The following is a 21,156-nucleotide window of genomic DNA, read 5'->3' on the forward strand; positions in this document are numbered from 1 at the left end:
CTCTCAGAGATAAATATCCAAATGAAGCATGTCTGCCAGTTGCATATCCCTCAACTTAATTAATTTTTTTGATGTGCCGTGGGAGAATATGCTTTATTAGGGGTGTTAAGTTCGAGATGGGCCTATACCTTACCATAGATTTGACATCTGGGACGACATTTGTCCTACCTCCAAATCAGACCTCAATGGTCACTGCGGTAGGATTTCAGCCTGATTTGGGACAGTCTCAAATCCACCGATGTCTCCAGTGAACACGCAGCGTCGTCTGACCAGCTTCTGACCCTCGAGCGAAGTCGTCGTGACCTCTCCTCCTCCTGGAGGCTGCATGTTGCATTTGCCATTTAATGCGATTCCGAGCGCTGGCCAAGATCTAGCGAACGGCATCACATGCGAAGCGCGTCCGCAAGACGCGACGCGCCGCCACTGTGACCTTAGTGTCGACCGTCGAGAGTAACGACGACAACAGCGACAACGACGACGAGTAGACAATCGCATCTCATACACTGGGCTCTGTATTCAGAGTGGCCTGCGGCTCCCGCTCGACGCTGGTCGCGGTCAAGCCTGCTCCTCAGGGTGGCGGCGCGCTCGCCGCGGTCGGATCATACCAGACATGTTCTTCTTCCTCCGTCATGCGAGCTCAGACACACGACGTCGCCAAAGTCCGCTAATAATGTGTCAAAACCTTGGCCGCTCCATTCTGGCCTTTGTTGACGGCCCCCACCTCCCATGGCCATCCTCCGACGTTCTCCTCTCCGCCTCCTGCATAGGCCCGCTGCTCGACATGTCAGCTCGACCGCGCACGCGAAGTCAGGGAGACTGACCGTTGGAATCCGACGCGAGGATCCAATTCGTATATGGGAAAGGAGGTGTCCGCTGACGCCAGACGTCGTCAATGAGCTTGTTGATAAACACGGAGTTGACGTGCTGGTTGAGGAGTGCGACAGGAGGGTGTGGACGACCGACGACTTCGTCAAGGTAAGTACAGGCCCTTGTACTCGCTGTGGACAGTGCATTGATCTATACGTACATGCTGGCATTGCAGGCAGGAGCTCGACTCGCTCCTACGCTCTCGCCTGCCCACATAATTCTCGGGATCAAGGAGACTCCTCTTCACGAAGTGCTCAACGATCCCGTACCACATCCTGCCTCGCTCACCCCTCGGACGCACCTCATGTTTTCGCACACGATTAAAGGTCAGATGTACAACATGGAGCTGCTCTCGAAGTATGTCTCTGCGTCACACGCACGCGGAGGTTCCCCTACAGAGGACCCCGCTCTACTCCCGCGTCTCGTTGACTACGAACTTCTCACCGGAGAGGACGGCAAGCGGACTGTGGGCTTCGGGTGGTTCGCCGGTGGTGGGCACTGCATTTGCTTTGCTCCTGTTCCCTTCAGCTCATGACCGTTAACATGCAGTCGCGGGGGCGCTTGAATCCTTGAATGCACTCGCGCATGCACACCTTGAGCTCGGCGTCGCGAGTCCGTTCCTGGTGGGTCGCATTCTGTACTTCGCCTCCTCCAGATGACGTCATAGCTTCTACAGTACACACCGCGCCCACACTCGCATCCAACTCTGGCTGCAATCCGAAGTTTGCTACGTGACGAGGTCGGTGCTAGGATTATCGCGGAAGGTACTCCAAGGAGCCTCGGACCTATCGTTTTCGGCGTCACAGGGTCAGGCCGAGCTTGTTGCATACATTAAGTGGTCTTTCTGAGTTGGGTTGATAGATTCGGAAAGGTCGCGCAAGGCGTGCTGGATTTGTTGGAAGACCTACCTATCCAGCGCGTCAAGGTCGACGACCTGCCTGCGTTAGTCAGTGATCCTAGTGAGTGCTATGACGCCGGCTTGTTCGCCATTTCACTGACCCAAGAATACTAGACACTGATTTGCACAAGGTTCGACCAAGATCCGGGATATGATAGCTCAAGCTGACATGAAACCAGATATACCTCGTACATGCTCTGCCGCAAGAGTACTTCGTTCGCAAAGACGGTGTCGCATACTCACGCTCGGATTATTACGCGAATCCTCATCGGTATGAGTCCGTCTTCCACGACAAGGTGACTTCCGCGCCTGTTACAGTACAGGCACTTCTGACGTTCAGCAGATCGCGCCCTACCTCTCGCTCCTACTGCACGGTGCCGGCTGGGCACCCGACTTCCCGCGGACGATTAGCAACGCGCAACTCGTCACCACGCTCGAGAAGGCACAACAAGTCGGGCGGGGCCGCTTCGCCTGCGTCGGCGATATCAGCTGCGACATCGAGGTCTGTCACCTCTGCCTCTTCCACATAGCATTCTTTTAACACCCTGATCCCGCAGGGCGGCCTCGAGTTCCTTCCCCGCTCAAGCACGCTCTCCGCGCCCTTCTTCTCGATCAAGCCCTCGCCCTCGCTCCCCCCGGTGACGATCATGGCCGTCGACATCCTCCCGACGTCCCTCCCGCTGGAGGCCTCTCAGCACTTCTCCAACGTACTGACACCATACCTCCGCACCCTGATCGACGAGTATCGTGGCTCGTCCGAGCCCAATGACGAGGCCACGATGCTCCGACGCGCGGCATTGGATCGGGCGACGGTGGCTCAGGGCGGTGAGCTCTCGAAGGAGTTTGAGTGGCTGAAGGAACCGTTGGGTGCATGGGCAGCGGGGTGCAAAGCAAGCATAGGGCCTGAGTCTCCTGTCGGTGCTGCAGGCGATGCTACACACAAGCTTGGACTACCCGCAGGCCAGGTGCCTCCGCGGAAGAAACGGGTGCTGATGCTCGGCAGTGGAATGGTAGCTGGCCCCGCGATCGAAGCGATCTGTCGGCGACCCGACGTAGAGCTCGTTGTCGGTGAGTGGTCTGGATAATCGCGCTTGCCTTTGCATAGTGGTGGACTGGCGAAATGCAAACAGCGAGCAACGTCCTCTCCGAGGCCGAGAGGCGGATCGCGGAGTTTGCGAACGCCCGTGCTGTTCAGGGCGACATGCAAGACGCGGCGAAGATCTCGGGGCTGGTTGAGCGGGCAGACGTCGTGATAAGGTCGGTGCCAGTCGTTCATGATATAGAGTCGCTGATGTAGCTCATGCCCATACAGCTTGCTGCCTGTTCCTTTCCACCCGGCAGTAGCGAAGCTTTGCATACAACACAAGAAGCACCTCGTGACTGCCTCCTACATCTCACCGGACATGGCTGCGCTTCATGATCAGTAAGTCTTGCTTCCTCTCCGCACGTCCGCCGTCCTCCTGACTCAAGCACGACATCCGAAGAGCGGCTGCCGCTGATGTTGTCCTGCTCAACGAAGTTGGACTCGACCCGGGCATCGACCACCTTTCCGCTATATCGCTTATCGACCGGCTCAAATCCCAGGGCAAGCATGTAACACACTTCACATCATTCTGCGGAGGTCTGCCCGCACCTGAAGCTGCAATGGGCGTCCCTCTCGCCTACAAGTTCAGCTGGAGTCCCCGGGGTGTACTCGTGGCAGCGTTGAACCCAGCACGTTTCAAGGTCGAGGGAGAGGTGAGTACAGATCAGCCCGCGTCCCCACTTGGTCGCCTTGTGTTTGAGCGTGTTGACGATCATGGAGTGATCCCTCAAGGTGGTACAAGTGCGCAATGAGGAACTGCTGACGAGTGGTATCCCTGATGTACCGATTTCGGACATCATGAGGTTCGAGGGCTTGCCCAACCGTGACAGTCTGCCGTATGCTGGTCAGTACGGGCTTGATAACCCTCAGTCGCAAGAGCTCCGAACCATCTTCCGAGGCACCCTGCGGTAAAGTACCTGTCTTCATAATGGCCAGACCGAATAATGCTCACGAAACACAGATACCCTGGGTTCTCCAAGTTGATGCATGGGTTCCGCGATATTGGTCTGCTTGATCACATGTCGAAGATTCAGTTGTCCGACTGGTCTGACCTTGTACGGAAGTCACTTGAAGTGCGACTCGGGCATGCGCTACCGAAAGATGAAGCGTCTCTCCTCAGCGCCATCCGGGACTTCTCGCAATCGCATGCGACGGACGACCTGTTTGATGCGCTGCGTTGGTTCTCGTTGGTGGCTCCTCAAGAATCTCAAGCGCGTACTATCGAATCGCTTCCTCCGGCCCCGTCCTCGACCTCGCCCCTTGATGCCTTCGCTCTACTCCTCGCCAACAAACTGCGGTACCAACCCGACGAACGTGACATGGTCGTCCTTTCGCACGAGATCGTAGCCAGCTCCGCTGCCTCCTCGCAAACGGAAGTCCACACGTCGTCGCTCATCGCCGTAGGAAATGCCAAGGCCTCGGCGATGGCACGCTGCGTTGGCTTGCCGGTGGCCTTCGCCGCTCTGCACGTCCTGGATGGAGGCGTCAAGCTGAGAGGCGTGCACGGGCCTACGGACAGGCAAGTTTACGAACATATGCTGTCGAGGCTGGATGAAGAGGGGTTGGGGATGAAGGAAACGGTTGGAACGAGAGCGCAGGTAGGACGGGCGTTACGGCGCCGGTATTGCTCGTGATCTGCATCGGACACGCGGAACACTGGATTTGTGGAACTTTGGTCGTGTTCGGGATGGAATGGACATCGTCACTCACGCATGTACGACTTGACCTTGTATTATGATTACCTTCTTGCAGGCCCTGCTCGATGGCGATGATGTCGGTACGTCTCGTTAGCGCGCCCAAATACCTGTGTGCCACTGTCGCTTCTCGCGTGCTCGTTGCGCTCGGTATCTGCACCCTCCCGCGCCGTTTTGATGCACTCATCGATCCCCTGTCGGAATGCGTGAATTTGAGGTAAGCACTACCCTGAGCTTCCTGTCATGTTCAGCATCGTACTGACACAGACTCGAGATTATTCCTGGGGCACCTATCGCCATGCTTTATCCCTTCGAGCGACGCTCCGAGGCAAGCTGTCTGTAGTATGTTTAATGTTTGCGGCCTCCATCACAATGTCTTGGCAATGGTCAGGACTTCGTGGGCACCGCCACAAAGGTGTTCATCCGCGCCCAGATCGGCGCCCAGAGATCGGCAGCAGCATCCTACCGTCCCCGCAATGCTTCGCCACACCATCCTGATGGATACCCTGCGTTGAACAGGGAGGCCGCTGCCGACAAACACATCGGTCTCACTCGAGCTGCGTGTTTCATGTCTCTGCGTCGACAACATGCACTGCGACTCATCGCCCAGCTGTCGCCGTATTTAAGGCAATGCCTACGAGAGTAGTAGGGCATCCTCTTCTACCGACTTCTCTCTACCGGAGTCCCTTCTAATTCTTAGTGCTTTGCTTCTCTTCGCTTTGGTTCACACCATGTTCGCTTCTACACTTATCCTCGCACTCGTCTCCAGTACTCTCGCCCTTCCGTCCACTCTGAACACCCGCTCGAACCCGTGCACCGCTATTGGCGCAACCGACTCTCTCAACTACAAGTTCACGCTGGAGACCGTTGCGCCGTCTGCACCTAGTGGCGTCACCGGTCCGAAACTCGCGCTCCTCTCTGGCGCGCCGAACGGCCTATCGTGGTTGCAGGTAGGTTCTCATCAACCGACTCCCAGCAGATTTGCTCACCCGGGCATGATTCTACCACTACCAGGAAGTTCACTCGGCGAACACAGGCATTTTCGACTCGTGGACCCTGCAGTCCGGCGGCCTCATCCCGGGTTCTACTTCGCAGGGCAGCGCATCGGTCGGAAGCGACCTGAGTGTCGCGCCGGGCTCTATCGTTGAGTTCTCTGTCACCGAGCGCGGCGCTGCCGTGGATGCGGCGTCGGGCCAGACGCCCTACTGTGCTGCTGTAAGTGAAATTCACTGCGTTCGTCGACACGATGCTGAAGAGCCTGTGACTAGTCTGACGCAGCTAACCACGCCACCCTCGCCGTCAACGGTGATGCAAACTCGTTTGCTATTTGCATGACGCCGTCCCTCGCTTGGGTATTGGTCTACAAGCCGACTCTGAGCAGTGCATACAAGTACAACTCTTGCATCCCGAGGGTTATCCATATGGTGCCCGTTTAGCGCAGAAGCTGGGAGGTAGTACAGAGACTGACAGATCATGGCCTGGGTATTATTGGATTCGGACATTTATTATGGACATACACGTTGCGCTAGCTCTTGTTGCTGGATACTTCGTACGATCGTTCATTCTCAGTATCACATCTTGAGCCTTGGGTGTTGTCGGAAGACACGATCCTGTATGTCAAAGTTATGTGGGTAAATCTCATATACGACCGCCCTCCTCCCCTCAAGAAGGTCGTGTTAGAGTCTGCCTAGGGGAGACTAGGGTAAATCCTAGCCGTGCTCCGAGTCAGGCCGCGAAGACTCGGAGGGCCTCTATCGGGATATGCTCACGACACTATTATTCAATATTACACGGTGTTCGTGACGAGGGGAGAACTGGCAGTAGGCTGAGGGCGAGGCACGAGACTTGAGCGCTTGAGCCTAAGTATAGTAGTGCATAGATTAGGCGCGCAACGCTTCTCTCGTTTGATACGGTACTTTCCTTATGCGGTATAATTCCTTCCCGATGTGGCACCGAGCGATCTCTTCACTGGTACGGTTTCGTCTGTCGGTCTGCTCCACCGTAGGTTTTTATCACTCTCGCGTTCCTGTCTCTGCTCTGTACTTATAGAGGGCCGCGTTGCCCATTCGCAATCGGATCCCCTTGCTTCTCCCCTCTCGCCCGCGCGCGTTTCAAGGTTCGGCACGGACGAGCGACAACAGTACTCAGTCGCGCGAGCACTTCAGTCGAGTTCGTCGAGACGTCGAGACGCGAAAGATAAGTATTCGTATGTATTAATAGGTGGCCCATTACCTTCTACAGAATATCACCACGCGAAAGATCAGTATTCGTTTGTATTGAGGTGACCCTATTACCCTCTACAGAACATCACCCGCCGTCCTTTCCCCAGCCCGAACGCCCATCGCTCGACTCAACCAAACGTCTGTACCCGGAGTCGATAGTACGCGTGTTGATCCCCGACACGTACGCTCTCTCTCCCACACCGCCAACTCGCGTCTCCCGTAGCTTGAACACTCCACCTACTGGGGTGATCACGCTTGACTCGGATAGCACACCCACTTCGTCCACCTGGAGCATGGACCGCCGACTGAGGGTCGCAATCATGTGAGTAACGGCTTTGATACGCACCTCCACTAGGCTGACTACATTGATGACAGCGGTGGAGGGATCGGAGGCGTCGCTCTCGCTGTGTCTCTTCACAAACTCGCCGCGAATGTCGCGGTTGACATCTATGAGGCTGCTCCATCGTTTCCTGATATCGGGGCTGGCGTAATGCTATGGCGACGAACCTGGGAAATCATACAAGCTCTCGGATTAGCTGACGAACTGAGCGTTTTCGCGTCTGGACGTATCGAGGACGGTGGTGAGTGCTTTGAGATGACCCATAGAGGGTATGTTTGATGGCATGATTGCGCAGGCCATACCATGCATATGCGCAAGTCAGATGAAAAGGAAGCCCCCACAACTGAGATGGTACAGAGCGGTACGTGTGGTATCTCTAAGTTGTGAGACACTACACAGCAGTGTATCTTAATCTACATTAGGCGGGATGGCCTTCCACCGCTCGCACTTGCTAGCGAGCCTCAGAAAGCACATTCCCGACTCTTGTAGCATCCACTTCGCCAAGAGGCTGCAAACATACACCAGATTACCCACAGGTAATATCCAAGTAACCTTCGCGGATGGTACCCAGGCAACCCACGACCTCGTTGTCGGATGCGATGGCGTCAATTCAGCTGTGCGCGGAGTCCTCTACGGCACATTTGCTGAAGAAGCGAAGAATGCCGGGGAGAGCTCGAAGGCAGCAGAGTACGCGTCCAAGGTCGACCCTGTATGGAGCGAGACTGTGGTTTACCGAGGCCTGGCACCACGCGCGGTGCTGGAGAAAACCGTTCCCGACCACCCGGCATTCTCGCGCAACGCCCTCGTTCGTCTTCCTCTTATAAAGTCTTCATGGATGCTGAAATATAAATGAATAGCTCCTAGGCAAGGACAAGGTAGAGTTGAAGTACCTACGTTCAACGGCTCAGTGCTTCTGACACTACCTTCAGCATATCATTCTCTACCCGATTGCTCAGGGAAAACTCATCAACGTCGTCGCCTTGGTTTCGCGGCAGGCATCGGAAGGGACGAAGTACGGGAAAAGCTGGATACGCGAGGCTACAAATGAAGAGGTCCTTCGCGAATATGCTGGATGGGAACCTCTGGCCATCGAAACTCTTGCCGTAAGCCGATGTGTCTTCATACCGATACGACCTCCACTCACTGCATGTAGGCAATGGAGAGGACTGACCTCTGGGCTATCAACGTCGTTCCCACTTTGCCGACATACATCGGCGACGGTGTAGCCCTTGTAGGCGACGCGGTATGTTGAAAATCGTCCCTTCTCATCTCGCCATCTCTTACGAAGCTCTCCACACACAGGCTCACGCCATGGCAACGCACTTGGGGGCAGGGGCCGGACAAGCCATCGAGGTGAGTCCGTATCTGACGTGAGACAAGCTGGGTCATACCGATCGCTCCCAGGATGCATTCGTGCTCGCTAGCTTGCTTGCGCATCCAGCTGTTACAGACGAGATCTTACCCCACGCGCTGCGGGCCTACGACGAGGTCCGCCGGCCGTTCTCACAATGGGTTGCAGACCGGTCGCGCGAGTGCGGCCTGACGGAAGAGTTCAATGTGTTGCCGCAGACCTCGGATCCTGTGCTGGATCTCCAAAAAGTGGTGAAGCGTATGAGAGAGCTCTTCTCGTTCCTCAAGGAGACATCGGCCATGGCGGACCGCCACAAAGCGGTAGCGATGCTAGAGGCCGCTGTCGGGAAGTAACCATAGACCACAGATTATGCGTATCTTGCATGGTGCAGATACGACCCCGCAGGTCCAACAGACGTGTAGATCACGCAACAAAACGTACTATACAATAAATTCACATCATCTCTAAGCAATCTCTAATAATCGTTACTCTGCGACTAGCTTTGCGTTATCCGTCAAGATTTTGTTCAGCCCATCGCGGTGCACGCAATTCTCAAAGCTGAAGCTCTTCGCAATCGCATCAAGCTCCTCGAGGCTCTTCCCGCGGAAGTGCTCTGCCCACGGGCGCACGAGGAACTCCGCGACGAGGACGTTGCGCGCCAGGCGGCCGACGCGGTCCGACAGCTTCCACACCGGGAACGGGTACAGGTTCTGGTGCTCCGCCGGGATCTCCTTCTGGAGGAGGTCGATGAGCGGCTGGTACACCGGCCGTACGTGTGTCTCGTCCGCGCCCCATGCGTCGATCGCGAGACGGTGCTTCTGCGCGAGGAAGTCCTTGAAGAGCGTCATGTACGGCGTGTCAAGGTTGACGTAGACCATGCCCTGGAAGCCGATGTCCTTGTACAGCCAGATGGACCAACTCAGCCGATCCTGCGTGGCGAGTCAGTCATACCGGTATGTGAAGGCGAGGATTATGCGCACCTTGTTGTAGATGCTCAGTTGGTCTTTGAGTACGTGATACCGCTCCTCATTGATTTGGTCCGTGAGCTCGCCTTCGTACTGCTTGCGCGCGTACACGGGACCCCACTCGCCGTTCCAGACGCACAGACCCCGCGCGTCCATCCACTCGCGCTTCTTCTCGTAACTCCTGCGCAGCCGCCGCTGTTGCGCCTCGCTGCCTACGTACTTCTCCGGCGAGCTCGGGAACCCGAACAGGGTGTAATCGTGGATCGAGTACGCGGAGTTGTCCCAACGCTTGTGCGCGTCGCCAAAGTGCGAGAAGTCGGACGCGAACGTGTTGCCGTCGAAGAAGAGCGCGTGGTGCGGGTCGATCGCGCGGATCGCGGTGTACACGCGGTCGTAGAAGTCCACGATGCGGGTGTGGTACGGGTCCGTGGGCTCGTTGAGCGGGTTGTAGCCCGCAATCCAGGTGTTCCCGACGTAGTGTTTCGCGAGCTCCTCCCACAGCCAGACAGTGCGGTCCTGGAAGTCCTTGTGCTCCCAGAATTTGGCGATGTGCGTGCCAGCGTCCGAGTGCCAGTCGGTGTTCTGGCCACCGGGCGCCGTGTGCAGGTCGAGAATGGTGTAGATGCCGTACTTTGCAAGAAGGTCGATGACGCGATCGAGGTGCTTGAAGCCCTCCTTTTTGAGCACGCGGGGATTCATGTCATCTGCAAAGAGTGAGAACTGTGCACATGTTGCAATGGCTGAGTGGTTGACCTTCGAAGTGCCTGTAGTTGAATGGAATCCGAATGCAGTTGAGGCCGAGGCTGGCAAAGAACTTCGCATCCGCTTCGGAGAAGAAGTACTCTAGGAACTATACCCCCGTCAGGCCGCAGTAGCAACTGCGGATGATAGGGACATACCTTGTCAAAGAAGAACTCGGACTTTTCGTTGCCCACAACCTCCGCCAGGGCAGCGCGGATCTGAAACTCGCAGCCAGGGTATCCTGTATAGGTGGGTCAACTCAGCGATCTGGCGATGTCAACTTAGAGGATTCATTACCGGAGATGAAGTTCTCCATGCTGTAGAACGATGAGCCATCACTGGGCCACGACAATGACAGACCAGACGTACTTCATCCATCCTCCGATGGCCGTTCCGCGCAGGATGATCTCCTTGCCGTTCTGGTCGACGAGCTTCGTCCCGGAGACCTTGAGGTATGCCATCGTGAATGATATGAGGTTCCTGGGGCTGCCCTGCCATGTTTTATAGCTCGAAGGCACGGCTGGGTCATGCTGGACAGCTGAACGCTAAGCTTGCAGACGGTCCGCACCCGTCTCTCCTTCCGAAGTAGTCCCGGCCGACAATCAGTCGGTCTGCTTCCGTACAACGGGCGGTGTGGTGTGCTGGATGTGCAGTACGTCGGGCGTATTCGACAGCGAGTGGTCCGGACGTCGTGAAGGTCGAGAGAGCGTCGGGCGAGCTGTCCTCGTCGCGACCTGCAGTGCAAACCCACTATTCGGGGATTGCATGGAGGAGACATGTCCTGTTGCGGCCCGTCGCCAAGCTTATCGCCAGGAAATTGCCCTGAAATCTCTTGTCCCCTGACCACCAACTGACCCCTGGCATTTCTCCGGAGCGCAGTCCTCCGTCGTCGACACACCCCTGTGTCGACGACAAAATCATCATGTGTTGCTCAAGGACGTCCAGACGCTCTCGGTTATCTATGGGTGAGAGTCGAACGCATAGCGAATATAAAGAGCGAGCGGGGACATGGTCGCTTTCTCTGTGAAGTCAAGCGCGAAGTTCGACGATGGCGAGCTTCCTCAGGATTCAAGGTGCCAAGATTGTCGACGGAGATGGCCAAGAGGTCATCTTCCGTGGGGCAGGCTTAGGAGGCTGGATGACGTGAGTCGCACTACGTATTATCCTCTCGCAAGCGGCGACTCACTCTGGATAGAATGGAGAACTTCATCTCAGGTATGCCGAGCACTCAAAGTGTGTGCGACACGTCCCGAACGTTACACGACCGCATATAATCAGGTTTCCCCGGTTGTGAGTTTCAAATCCGCGCAGCTCTGGCAGAGGTCATCGGAGAGAAGAAGGCAGAGTACTTCTTTGACAAGGTAGGCCTAAGCTCAGCATTCTCATCAGCTGAGACCGTTCTTTCCATGGCACGCAGCTTGTACGTGGATGGGCAGAACACGTTCCCCAGAGCGTATGCGCCATGATTCTGCTACGGACCCCTCCTCGCACAGAATGTGGCCGCGGCAAATGACGGCAGGCGTGTTCTGGCAGTAGTCCACACTTCCCATTTGTGCATCGCTGCGATAGTGATCTTGAGTGAGCGAGATTTGCGACTTTCTTCATGACGGTCCGCGAGACTTCACTCGTGTGCCGCAGTGCTCACACAAACAATACGCAGTGCTGCTCAGGCCTTCTGTTGAAGGTTCAGTTCCGAGCGTCACATCTCACGCATTCTGCACTTGACAGTTCCTCGAATACTTCTTTGCCGAGCCCGATGCTGCTTTCTTCAAGTCCCTCGGACTCAACTGCATCCGCATCGCCATCAGCTACCGCCACTTCGAGGACGACATGCACCCGCGCGTCCTGAAACGCGAGGGATTCAAGCATCTCGACCGCGTCATCGCCACATGCGCCAAGCATGGCATCTACACCATCCTCGACATGCACACAGCCCCGGGAGGCCAGAATGGTGGCTGGCACTCCGACCATGGCGCGCATATATCCGGGTTTTGGATACACAAGGACTTCCAGGATCGAATGGTCTGGCTGTGGACCGAGGTGGCGAAGCACTACAAGGACGAAACAGTAAGAAATTAATTAACGCCGGGTATACATCAGCTCACAAAGGACTGTCTGCAGTGGATCGCAGGATACAACGTCCTGAACGAGCCCGCGGATCCAGCGCACAGCGGGCTCATCGCCTTCTACGATCGCGTGCACGCAGCAATCCGCTCCGTCGACCCCAACCATGCTCTCTTCCTCGACGGGAACACATTCGCGTCCGACTTTAGTGGCTTCCCGGACGACGCGGGCACGCGCTGGCCCAACGCTGCGTACGCTATCCACGACTACTCGCTGTACGGCTTCCCGAGCTCGCCAGAGCCGTACTCGCGCACGGAGGAGCAGCGCAGGCGAATGAAACGCAGCTACGAGAAGAAGCGCGAGTGGATGGATGCGCGGGGGCTGTGTGTATGGAATGGCGAGTGGGGGCCTGTGTATGCGCGGAAGGACTACGAGGGTGCGGAGATGGACTCCATTAACGAGCGGCGTTTCGCCGTTCTCAATGATCAGCTCGAGATGTATCAGCGGGTCAGTCCTCATGCTCTTCCCGCCTTCATCCTGCCGATTCAAGCCATCTTCAGGACCGTCTCAGTTGGTCTATATGGCTCTACAAAGACATCGGCTACCAAGGCATGGTACACGTCGCGCACTCAACGCCGTACATGCTACTCCTCCGCGAACATCTCTACAAGAAGTACCGGCTCGCCGTGGACGCCTGGGGCGCAGACGATCGCTACATAGGCGACGTGTACAACCCGCTCGTCGCGCTCATTCGCAAGGAGGTGCCCGACGAGGCCCACCAGCGGCTCTACCCCTACCCAATCTGGACAGTCCCGCGCCGCATGGAGGTCCTCGCGCGAAACATCCTCGTGGGCGAGTTCATGGTGAAAGAGTGGGCGGAGCATTTCCGCGGGATGCGCGACGAGGAACTGGACAAGATTGCGCAGAGTTTCAAGTTTGAGAACTGTGTGGAGAGGGAGGGCCTGAACCGAGTGCTGAGGGCACATGCCAGCCAAGCAGCGTCGGGGTGAAGCACGCAGCTGGCTACCAAAGTTGATGCGAACCTCCTGAAGAACATACCATGATTGCAGTGTGTACACCTTCAGTGTCCGTGAGTGCGTTCGGTGACACAATCTGCTATTGTCCGGGTGTCGCTGTTAACGCGGCGAGGAACGATCAGCTACAAGCAACCTTCACAAACAGGAAGAGGTACGTAGTCCATACAGTCCGGGTTCTATTATAGAGTTCGAAGTCCATCTCAATCCCGAGATCGCAGTGTCCATGTCTAGGAAGCTTTTACAGCGTCCACTTCTCAGTCCGTTCAGGCAGTCCGACTGTCCAATACTTTTGATCACCCCCGGCTACAGCCCTCACGCATTCCCACCAACAATCTGCAGCGTGACGTTATAGCACGTCTCGTACAGGTACATGCCGTTGTTGTCCGAGGTCGGGCGCCACACGACGTTGTTCTGCGCGTAGGGGCCGTCGCCGTTCATGCACAGCGCAAAGTTGTCCGCATCGCCGTTCACCGCGAGCGTCGGCGGGCCCTCGAAGTCCGGGTCCGTGTCCACAATCGCGCAGTAGATCTGCGCCGCCTCCCCGGACGGCGACTCGGAGGTTGTGAAGAACTGCAGCGGCTGCCCCGCGACCGCGGCCATGTCATACGACGGCACACCGTTCGCCGAGTTCGGCACGAGGGCACCCGCGTTGAGCGACATCGTCGGGAAGTCGAGGTACGGGTAGGTCGCCCACGTCTGTCGGTCGTATGGTGTCAGTTCCACGAAAACTCGACGGACTGTAGGTGCAAAGCCTACCGAGAGCACTTCGAATTCGGCACCGTCCGTCGCGCCGTTCTGCCCGGCGACGAGTGGCACGCCGGTCGAGTTGGCGTTCGGGAGCGTCGTGTTGAGTGCGGTGAGCGTGAAATTGGACGCTGTGTCGTACGTGATCCCGAGACCCGAGCACCAGGCGCCGGTGCGTGGTGCAAGCGGGGAGGCGAGTGCGACGCTCGCGGCGGCAAAGACGGAGAGGAGTGTGGAGAACATGGTGGCACTGGTAGGTGGTACTAGTCTAGAAAAGGGAAAGGATAGGTGTATCGCTGAATTATACGTGAGTAGGGTGCAGGGTGGTGCTCGACGCTGGAACGAGATCAAGCGAGGGGGGACGTCAAGTGGACGAAACCCCCGCTTATATACATGTCCCAGAGTGTGGCTTGGCCCGATCCATGCCCCATCCTCCTGGATCAAAGCAGACCGATCTGGCCGCGGCGCAAAACGTGCCCGGCGATGTGCACGTTCTACTAAGCGTCATTGACAGCACCGCCCTGCGTCTCACCTGTAGATCGCCTCTATCGCCCTATGCCTTCATCCCGACCACTTCGCGCTAGCGTGTGCATATGCCTATTGGCCGGGCGGACGCAGTACTGCGTACTTCTAGTGGCTGCTGGGAGGTGGGTTTCCCTGGCCGGGGAACGTTGCCCACGTCGTGCATCGAGAAGGGCGGACGAGACAAGATGGATAGGTCATTGACATACAGTGCGAGTTGCGATAGGTATACGGGGGATATCTCGAGGGTCCATCATGCTTCGGCTTCACCTGACGCCACACGCGCGCCTGCGCCGACAATTCAGTTGCATGACGCTTATTCCAGAGACCACCTTACCTTGCAAATGCCAACTTCCCGCCGGCTTCCAGTCCAAATCTGGAGCGAGTGCACCACGAGACTCAGATGGAATCACCATATCCGTCGCCGGGACAATTGATGATGAAGTTTGCGACGCGGTGAAGCACAGCGTGACGCCCATCTGGCCACGATGTACTCCGATATGACCCTGTGAGGCCCCCGAAGTCTAGGACCCGAGAGTCGGCGCCGAAACTGAAGAACGGATTCGCGCAACCACGCAGCAGACGAAATGCCGCGTCCCCGCGTACGCCCTACATACTTACCTCGCGGGTTCACCTATCTGCGTGCGCACCCCCAAGGGGACTCCCTGGGACTCCACACAATCGGTACCCGCGAGAGCCGCCACGAAGGCGTAGACTGCCGCCGGTGAGCCTCGAGGCCTCGGCGCGGGTGCAGAGACAGGCAGAGACATGAAGATATCGACGGATTCAGTAACTTACTGCTTGCAAAATTCGAGCCTTCTCACAGCTCCACGGAGCCGTACTCTCGCACATTTCCAGCACGTTCCAGGCAACATCTAGCTCCTCCTTATTCTCGACGAAGGAGAGACACTGTGGGTTCTGAAAGAGCCCGAGTACACAGTACTTACTGTGTCCTGGCGCAGGGATTCCAATCATAGCTGGACCGCTGCAGTGCTCGCCATGCGGTAGTGCCCGCTAGTGTCCGTCTATAGAAGTGGAGTGGATTTGGCCTCGAGCGGCTTGGGGGAACCCGGAGGCGGCGAAGTCCTTCCAGAGCACATTGTCCAGTCATGCATGAATGACTAAGGGCACCTTCATTTCGCTACAGAGTCACGGAGGCAGTGCTGCCGGCGTGCTGGGGCTTTGCAATTCCTCCCGGCGGTGCCATAGCTGTCCTTTACCTGCGTGAAGGATCCTATGAGGGGCGGTCCCGAGAAACAGCTCATGAGAAAAGAGCATGATATCTTGTAGGAACCTCGGTGCGTTTTGTCAGACCTCACATGATCGTGTACAACAACTGAGGGATGCATTGTCCTTACCAGTAACCATTAGTAGGTTACGTCCAGTCAAATCTACATACATGATGTATCAGCTTGGGGGTTCTGTGCGGCAGAAGACGTGGGCGTGGACCACTTACGACAACCAGTGAGGAAGAGCGAGAGCGAGGATGAACTTCAAGGTTCCCATGGGCCATAGGTGCCTCAATTTGACACGTGGGATCGCATTAAATGTATCCCCGTCATGCACATCCACAGCGCCAGAGCGTCGTGTTACAATCAGTCCCTGACCTCTGCTGCTGGTCCTTACTATAGCAGAGGTCGAGTACTTGATGGAAGCTGTTGCCAGTTGCGACCTTGGTCGGGTGGAATCCTATGGACAACGGGGAAGCCCCAATATGGGAATTGCGTCATAGCTAGCGCTGTGGTACACGCATTAGACTGCAACGTAATTGTCGATACATACCATGAGCTTCCGAGTTTGGGAGCAACTTCATCGTGTATCCAGACGCGCGCGATGCGATGCGACGTGGAGTAGCCCGGTTTGGCTCCATAAGAACCGGTCGCCGGGGGAGTCATTCTGCAGCTTCACCGCTTTACTGTGCCTTGTTGAGCCAATTGTTCATGCGCAGAATGCTGTGAAGTCCCTCCGCTGCCTGTCAGTGTCACTGCAGTCGCTCCGGAGGACTCGGGTTTGATGAGTTGGGTTGATGACGATGCAACTTGGGCGCTTATCACGGGGACGCCGCGGAACGGCAACGTTCAGACCCATGGGCGCACGCAAATCATTTCGGGAGGTTGTCCAGCAACGCACACTCGTCCAAATAGAAACGAGGCGAAGATTACAAGGAGCGGCCACATGCAGCACAATGCCATCGTCGTCGGGCACAACAAGTTGAACAACGCCGGGCACGGGTCAGCGCGATCTGGCTGGCCGAGTTGCCGGTGGAGAACGCCGCCAGGACAATAAGGGCCGATATGAGTGACATTCTATGCGTGGGAGTGCGGCGCATTTCGGAGTGTGAATCTGGACGGCGGGCTGGGCCTTATCTGTGCCAAGCGCGTGTGGCGGGTGATAGACTTTTGGCGGCGTGGCGCGAGTTACTTAATGCGGGGCAGAGCGCCGGGCTCTCTCTCTCCTTACCACCATCCCCGTCGAATGTTACCGACCGCAACTCGCCTCCATCTGCAGAGACTCCTCCTCCCTGCTCTCTCCGCCGCACTCCAACATGTGCCGTTCCTGCGCAGCGACCAGCCGGGCACCCACCGTTTCGCCAAGCGTGAACTCACCACGGGGACGACGGTCGCCTTTGGCGTTCTCATCCCCGTCCTCGTTATCTTGTCTGGTATATTTGCCGGTCTAACCCTCGGCTACATGTCGCTCGACGAGACCCAGCTCAACGTGCTGAGCATCAGTGGCACTCCGTGAGCCCCTCGTATCGTTTGTCCGCGCAGCCGCTGACCGCCACCGCAGGAAGCAGAAGGAGTACGCCAACAAGATAAAGCCGATCCGCAAGAACGGCCACCTCCTCCTCGTCACACTTCTCCTCGCGAACATGATCACAAACGAGACCCTGCCCGTCATCGCGGACCCCCTCCTCGGCGGCGGCGCCCAGGCCGTCGTCGTCAGTACCGCGCTCGTCGTAATGTGAGTCCCACGTCTTGCCTTGCTCGCCTCGTTTCTTTCCCCGCGTCTCGCACATCTACCGGGGTTATTCGTCACCAGTACGTTCATTCGCGTTTTGCGGATGTCACGGGTCCATGTGCGGCGCCGCCCAGACGCGTCACTGTACACGCGATCGGGCACGTGGGGCGCGTCGTTTCCGCGGTCGCTAACAGTCGCGCCCTCCTCGACGAAATCCACGCAGGCGGAGGACGTCGGGTCTTGGCTTCTGGTGATCCGCAGCTTTTGCCGTTTGACCTCGGCCACCTGCTAGGGTCTGGCAGAGACTGGCTCGTCCCCGGCGCTGCCTTTTGAGGTAGTTTCTCCTTGGGCGGTTCCAGACGCAGGTGCCCATTGTTTGACACAGCTGTCATTCTGGGTTTGATCTGTTGGTGTCATCATGGGGGAGTCTCCGGATAGCTAGGCTCCTCCAAGGCAACATCGGGAGCAAGCTAGATCCGTGTACACGCGAGTAGGTTGCCATGCGAGCATTTCGAAAGATTTGTCGGTGTGATTATCATCTACACGCGCGAGCCGTTTGGGATGCTACATCGTCTTGCGTGATGGTTGTAGCATGCGCACGACGAGCATCTTGTCTCGCCCTCTTTGGCTAGCCCCGACGCACCACCGGACTTGCTCAGTCCCATCGCCTATGCAGAGTGCATGCAGAGGGTCCGTGACGATCTCCTCTTCCATAGTACACAGGAAACCTAGCCTGCACCCTCGTCACGAAATATGGAGGACAACTAGCGCAACGCCAGGTACTCTGAACATCTCGGACGAGGGGACCAGGTGCTATGGTCTTTTTGACGGGGTGTGCCTTGGCAGATGCGGGGTGGGAAGCCACAGCTGCTGGGAATCGCAAAACGACCACCATCTTGCAGGATGCGACTTGAACTTCGCTTCCTCGAGACGCACCCCTGTTTAGCTACTTAATGCCATATCTTCATGCATATTCATGAGGCTAACATGTTCTTCCATTTAGCTTCGCCGAGATCATTCCACAGTCGTTGTGTACGCGTTATGGGTTGTATTTCGGCGCCAAGATGGCGGGAGTCGTACAGCTCCTCATTTATGCCTTTGTGAGTGCTCATTGACATCTTACACGATCTTGGACATTGACATCGCCCCTAGGCCATCGTTGCATGGCCAGTCGCAAAACTACTCGAACTTGCGCTGGGCCCCCACCATGGTATAATTTATCGGCGTGCGGAGTTGAAAGAGCTCATTGCAATGCACTCTGACGCCGGTGAGCTTGGTGGAGACCTGAGGAAAGACACCGTCATGATTATCGGAGGCGCACTCGATCTGCAAGAGAAAGTCGTAAAGCAGTCGATGACGCCGATTGAGAACGTGTTCATGCTAAGCATCGACGCGAAGCTTGACTACGCGACGCTGCGCGACATCTGCATGACGGGCCACTCGCGTGTGCCGGTATATGAGGAGGTTGACATCCCCGCGCCGACGGCAGTAGCGGGCACGCCCGTTGTGAGAGAGACGAGCAAGCCGGGCGCCAAGGACTCTGCTGAGGCTCAGACGAGCGCGGGGGGCGCCTCGCCGGCGAAGACGATCAAGGCGAAGAAGATCGTTGGGATCTTGCTTGTGAAGCAGTGTGTCCTGCTCGATCCCGCGGATGCCACGCCCGTGCGCAAGATCCCACTCAACAAGGTGCCGATCGTGCCGCACAACGAGTCCCTGCTCGGTATCCTCGACAAATTCCAGGAGGGCCGCTCCCACATGGCGATCGTGTCCCGCCTCAGCGTCGCCCGCGCGCAGAGCGTGAAGAAGGCCGTCAAGCAGGGCCTCACGCAGCGCCTCCGCTCCGCCATTCGCGACACGGATTCGAGTAGCGAGGATGAGTCCAGCAGCGACGAGGACGCTGGTGCATCACATAAGCGCTGGACCCTGCGCCGCAAGAAGAGCGACGAGAGCAAGAGCAGCGGGAGCGCGAACGCAACGACACTCCGCGAATCGAGCCACGGCGAGGCGAGCGAGGAGGAGGGGTCCACCTCGATCCCGAAGAAGATGCGCGGGCTTAGCGCGCGTGGCCGGAGGAAGCGCAAGGTGGCGAAGCCGGAGGACGTCGACCTGGAGATGGGCGTCGTGAACGGCAAGGACGGCAAGGACGAGAAGAAGGAAGATAGCAAGAGTAGGAGCAGGCTGCCGAGCCTGTCCGTCCCACCCGCCCGCGGGTTCTGGGGCCGTGAACAGGACATGCCTGCTGATGCTGTTCTGTCGACTGAAGGCGCGGAAGAGTTCTTGCAGAGCGTCGATCCGGCTGTCATGCCTCTCGGTATCATTACGCTCGAAGATGTCCTCGAAGGTCTGTAGTAGCGTTTCCTTCGATGAGTGTGTTTACTGACGCTGTGGTATTGTAGAGCTCATCGGCGAGGAGATTTACGACGAGTTCGATCCCCAGGGACACCCGGAGTTGTCGTATGCCGGCGGCGAGTCTAAGCCCAAGCCTCAGAAGTCCAAGGTCCCGGGAGGCGCGGTTGTTCGTCGCAGGCGCTCTGCCCCTCAGCTCGCTGCTTCCTCGGAGAAGAACGCTCCGGATAGCGCGGCTGCGCCCATTGTCATCGTGTCCTCGCCGCCTTTATCTGTCCCAGATATTGTCAGCGTGCCCAGCCAGCCGGGCAAGACTTATGTGCCGCAGATCGTGAAGCCATCCGCGCTGCGCGGTCTGAATCCGCTGAACCTGAAGAACCTCAGCAAGATTTCCCGCTCTCGGAGTGCCCCGCCTACGCCCAGAGACAAGGCCGGTGCTCGTCCCAAGGACGGAGACAGCACGCCTGCCCCGGTCCCTGAAGGCGAGGTCGTCGAGTCTCCTGAGCCTACCCTCTCCGAGCCTAGCCCCGACAACCTGGTAGAACAGGAGAGCGGCCCTGCGCCGTCAGATGCTCCGGATGTGTTCGTGGAGGCGGACGTTCCCGCTGCGCCTGTAGCTGTCCCGGAAGTCATCCACGTCGAGTCTCGGGCGCGCTCGCGACTCTCGCCGCCCAGCTCTCCGCGTCTGGGTCCATCTGGGGCTACGGGTCTATCGCCTCCCTTGCTCGTTGCGTCGAGTAAGCCCAACTCGCGCAGCGCGTCGCCCTCGCCCTCTCTGGAACACGCGATCATGCTCGAGCGGAAGCGTCGTGCTGCGTCTGCCGGCGCTGGGTCTATGCCCGCGCCGAAGGGCCTCAGATTCAAGAGCAGTCCGCTGACGGGCGAGCGCACGGGCCTCATCGTTGCGGAACACATCAAGCGAGAACGGAGTGCGGGCGAAGAGGACGGGTCAATACCGCGGCTCGAGAAAGACAAAGAGGGACCGGATATAGAGAAGAACGAGAGTGTGGACACGAGTAATCAGGATTCATGAGCGTGAGCACGGATCGGTGAATCGGTGGATGGATTTGTTTCTTGTACTATGAATCGTGTTCCATGCCTGTTCGGATTGTCCGTTACGCTTCTTCATTGACACCTAGATGTTTCGACATGCATTGAAGTTGCCATATGATGTGTTTCCCATGTTTCCGTGACGATGTGTACGATGTGTAGCTATAGTAGAGTCCTTGAACTCGTGTCGTAGTCGAAGTTGAGCCACTGGAGTCGTTTTGCCAAACGGACCTAGCCGTGTATTAAGCGAGTTCGATGGACCACAGGGAT

The 21,156-nt window shown here is 57.3% G+C and overlaps 6 protein-coding genes across 6 annotated transcripts; 4 read left to right on the forward strand and 2 right to left on the reverse strand.

The window, feature by feature from the left end:
• Nucleotides 1-287: 287 nt before the first annotated feature.
• On the forward strand, nucleotides 288-4,923 carry C8Q71DRAFT_741122 (Saccharopine dehydrogenase-domain-containing protein). The gene is made up of 15 exons (XM_047922800.1): nucleotides 288-975; nucleotides 1,043-1,358; nucleotides 1,417-1,490; nucleotides 1,544-1,674; nucleotides 1,729-1,826; nucleotides 1,880-1,896; nucleotides 1,945-2,061; nucleotides 2,109-2,267; nucleotides 2,323-2,833; nucleotides 2,896-3,022; nucleotides 3,078-3,188; nucleotides 3,250-3,502; nucleotides 3,582-3,757; nucleotides 3,811-4,760; nucleotides 4,811-4,923. The coding sequence occupies exons 1-14, from the start codon at nucleotides 727-729 to the stop codon at nucleotides 4,481-4,483; spliced, it is 3,012 nt and encodes a 1,003-aa protein (XP_047782235.1). The 5' UTR covers nucleotides 288-726; the 3' UTR covers nucleotides 4,484-4,760; nucleotides 4,811-4,923.
• C8Q71DRAFT_904831 (uncharacterized protein) lies at nucleotides 4,924-8,830 on the forward strand. The gene is made up of 12 exons (XM_047928867.1): nucleotides 4,924-5,493; nucleotides 5,558-5,758; nucleotides 5,812-5,923; nucleotides 6,847-7,087; nucleotides 7,141-7,346; nucleotides 7,401-7,466; nucleotides 7,528-7,910; nucleotides 7,963-7,980; nucleotides 8,035-8,208; nucleotides 8,259-8,348; nucleotides 8,408-8,458; nucleotides 8,510-8,830. Exons 1-12 carry the CDS (start codon nucleotides 5,275-5,277, stop codon nucleotides 8,807-8,809), a joined length of 2,061 nt encoding a protein of 686 aa, XP_047782236.1. The 5' UTR covers nucleotides 4,924-5,274; the 3' UTR covers nucleotides 8,810-8,830.
• C8Q71DRAFT_741133 (glycoside hydrolase) lies at nucleotides 8,831-10,964 on the reverse strand. Its single transcript, XM_047922801.1, has 6 exons — nucleotides 10,532-10,964; nucleotides 10,460-10,479; nucleotides 10,321-10,403; nucleotides 10,175-10,271; nucleotides 9,437-10,125; nucleotides 8,831-9,385 (listed from the first exon to the last, which is right to left on the reverse strand). The coding sequence occupies exons 1-6, from the start codon at nucleotides 10,621-10,623 to the stop codon at nucleotides 8,942-8,944; spliced, it is 1,425 nt and encodes a 474-aa protein (XP_047782237.1). The 5' UTR covers nucleotides 10,624-10,964; the 3' UTR covers nucleotides 8,831-8,941.
• A 10-nt stretch (nucleotides 10,965-10,974) lies between these two features.
• On the forward strand, nucleotides 10,975-13,406 carry C8Q71DRAFT_422621 (glycoside hydrolase superfamily). Its single transcript, XM_047918461.1, has 6 exons — nucleotides 10,975-11,305; nucleotides 11,358-11,377; nucleotides 11,441-11,523; nucleotides 11,891-12,229; nucleotides 12,284-12,733; nucleotides 12,787-13,406. The coding sequence occupies exons 1-6, from the start codon at nucleotides 11,211-11,213 to the stop codon at nucleotides 13,234-13,236; spliced, it is 1,437 nt and encodes a 478-aa protein (XP_047782238.1). The 5' UTR covers nucleotides 10,975-11,210; the 3' UTR covers nucleotides 13,237-13,406.
• C8Q71DRAFT_422677 (uncharacterized protein) lies at nucleotides 13,342-14,425 on the reverse strand. The gene is made up of 3 exons (XM_047918462.1): nucleotides 14,020-14,425; nucleotides 13,419-13,959; nucleotides 13,342-13,359 (listed from the first exon to the last, which is right to left on the reverse strand). The coding sequence occupies exons 1-2, from the start codon at nucleotides 14,248-14,250 to the stop codon at nucleotides 13,576-13,578; spliced, it is 615 nt and encodes a 204-aa protein (XP_047782239.1). The 5' UTR covers nucleotides 14,251-14,425; the 3' UTR covers nucleotides 13,342-13,359; nucleotides 13,419-13,575.
• Nucleotides 14,426-17,004: 2,579 nt separating this feature from the next.
• On the forward strand, nucleotides 17,005-20,869 carry C8Q71DRAFT_701988 (uncharacterized protein; the record flags this gene model as incomplete). Its single annotated transcript, XM_047920218.1, has 6 exons — nucleotides 17,005-17,270; nucleotides 17,320-17,493; nucleotides 18,494-18,590; nucleotides 18,643-19,831; nucleotides 19,887-20,083; nucleotides 20,141-20,869. 6 exons carry the CDS (start codon nucleotides 17,005-17,007, stop codon nucleotides 20,867-20,869), a joined length of 2,652 nt encoding a protein of 883 aa, XP_047782240.1.
• Between the last annotated feature and the right edge of the window lie 287 nt (nucleotides 20,870-21,156).

The sequence above is a fragment of the Rhodofomes roseus genome (assembly GCF_022264815.1).
Source record: "Rhodofomes roseus strain CIRM-BRFM 1785 chromosome Unknown C8Q71scaffold_4, whole genome shotgun sequence".
Lineage (NCBI taxonomy): Eukaryota > Fungi > Basidiomycota > Agaricomycetes > Polyporales > Fomitopsidaceae > Rhodofomes > Rhodofomes roseus.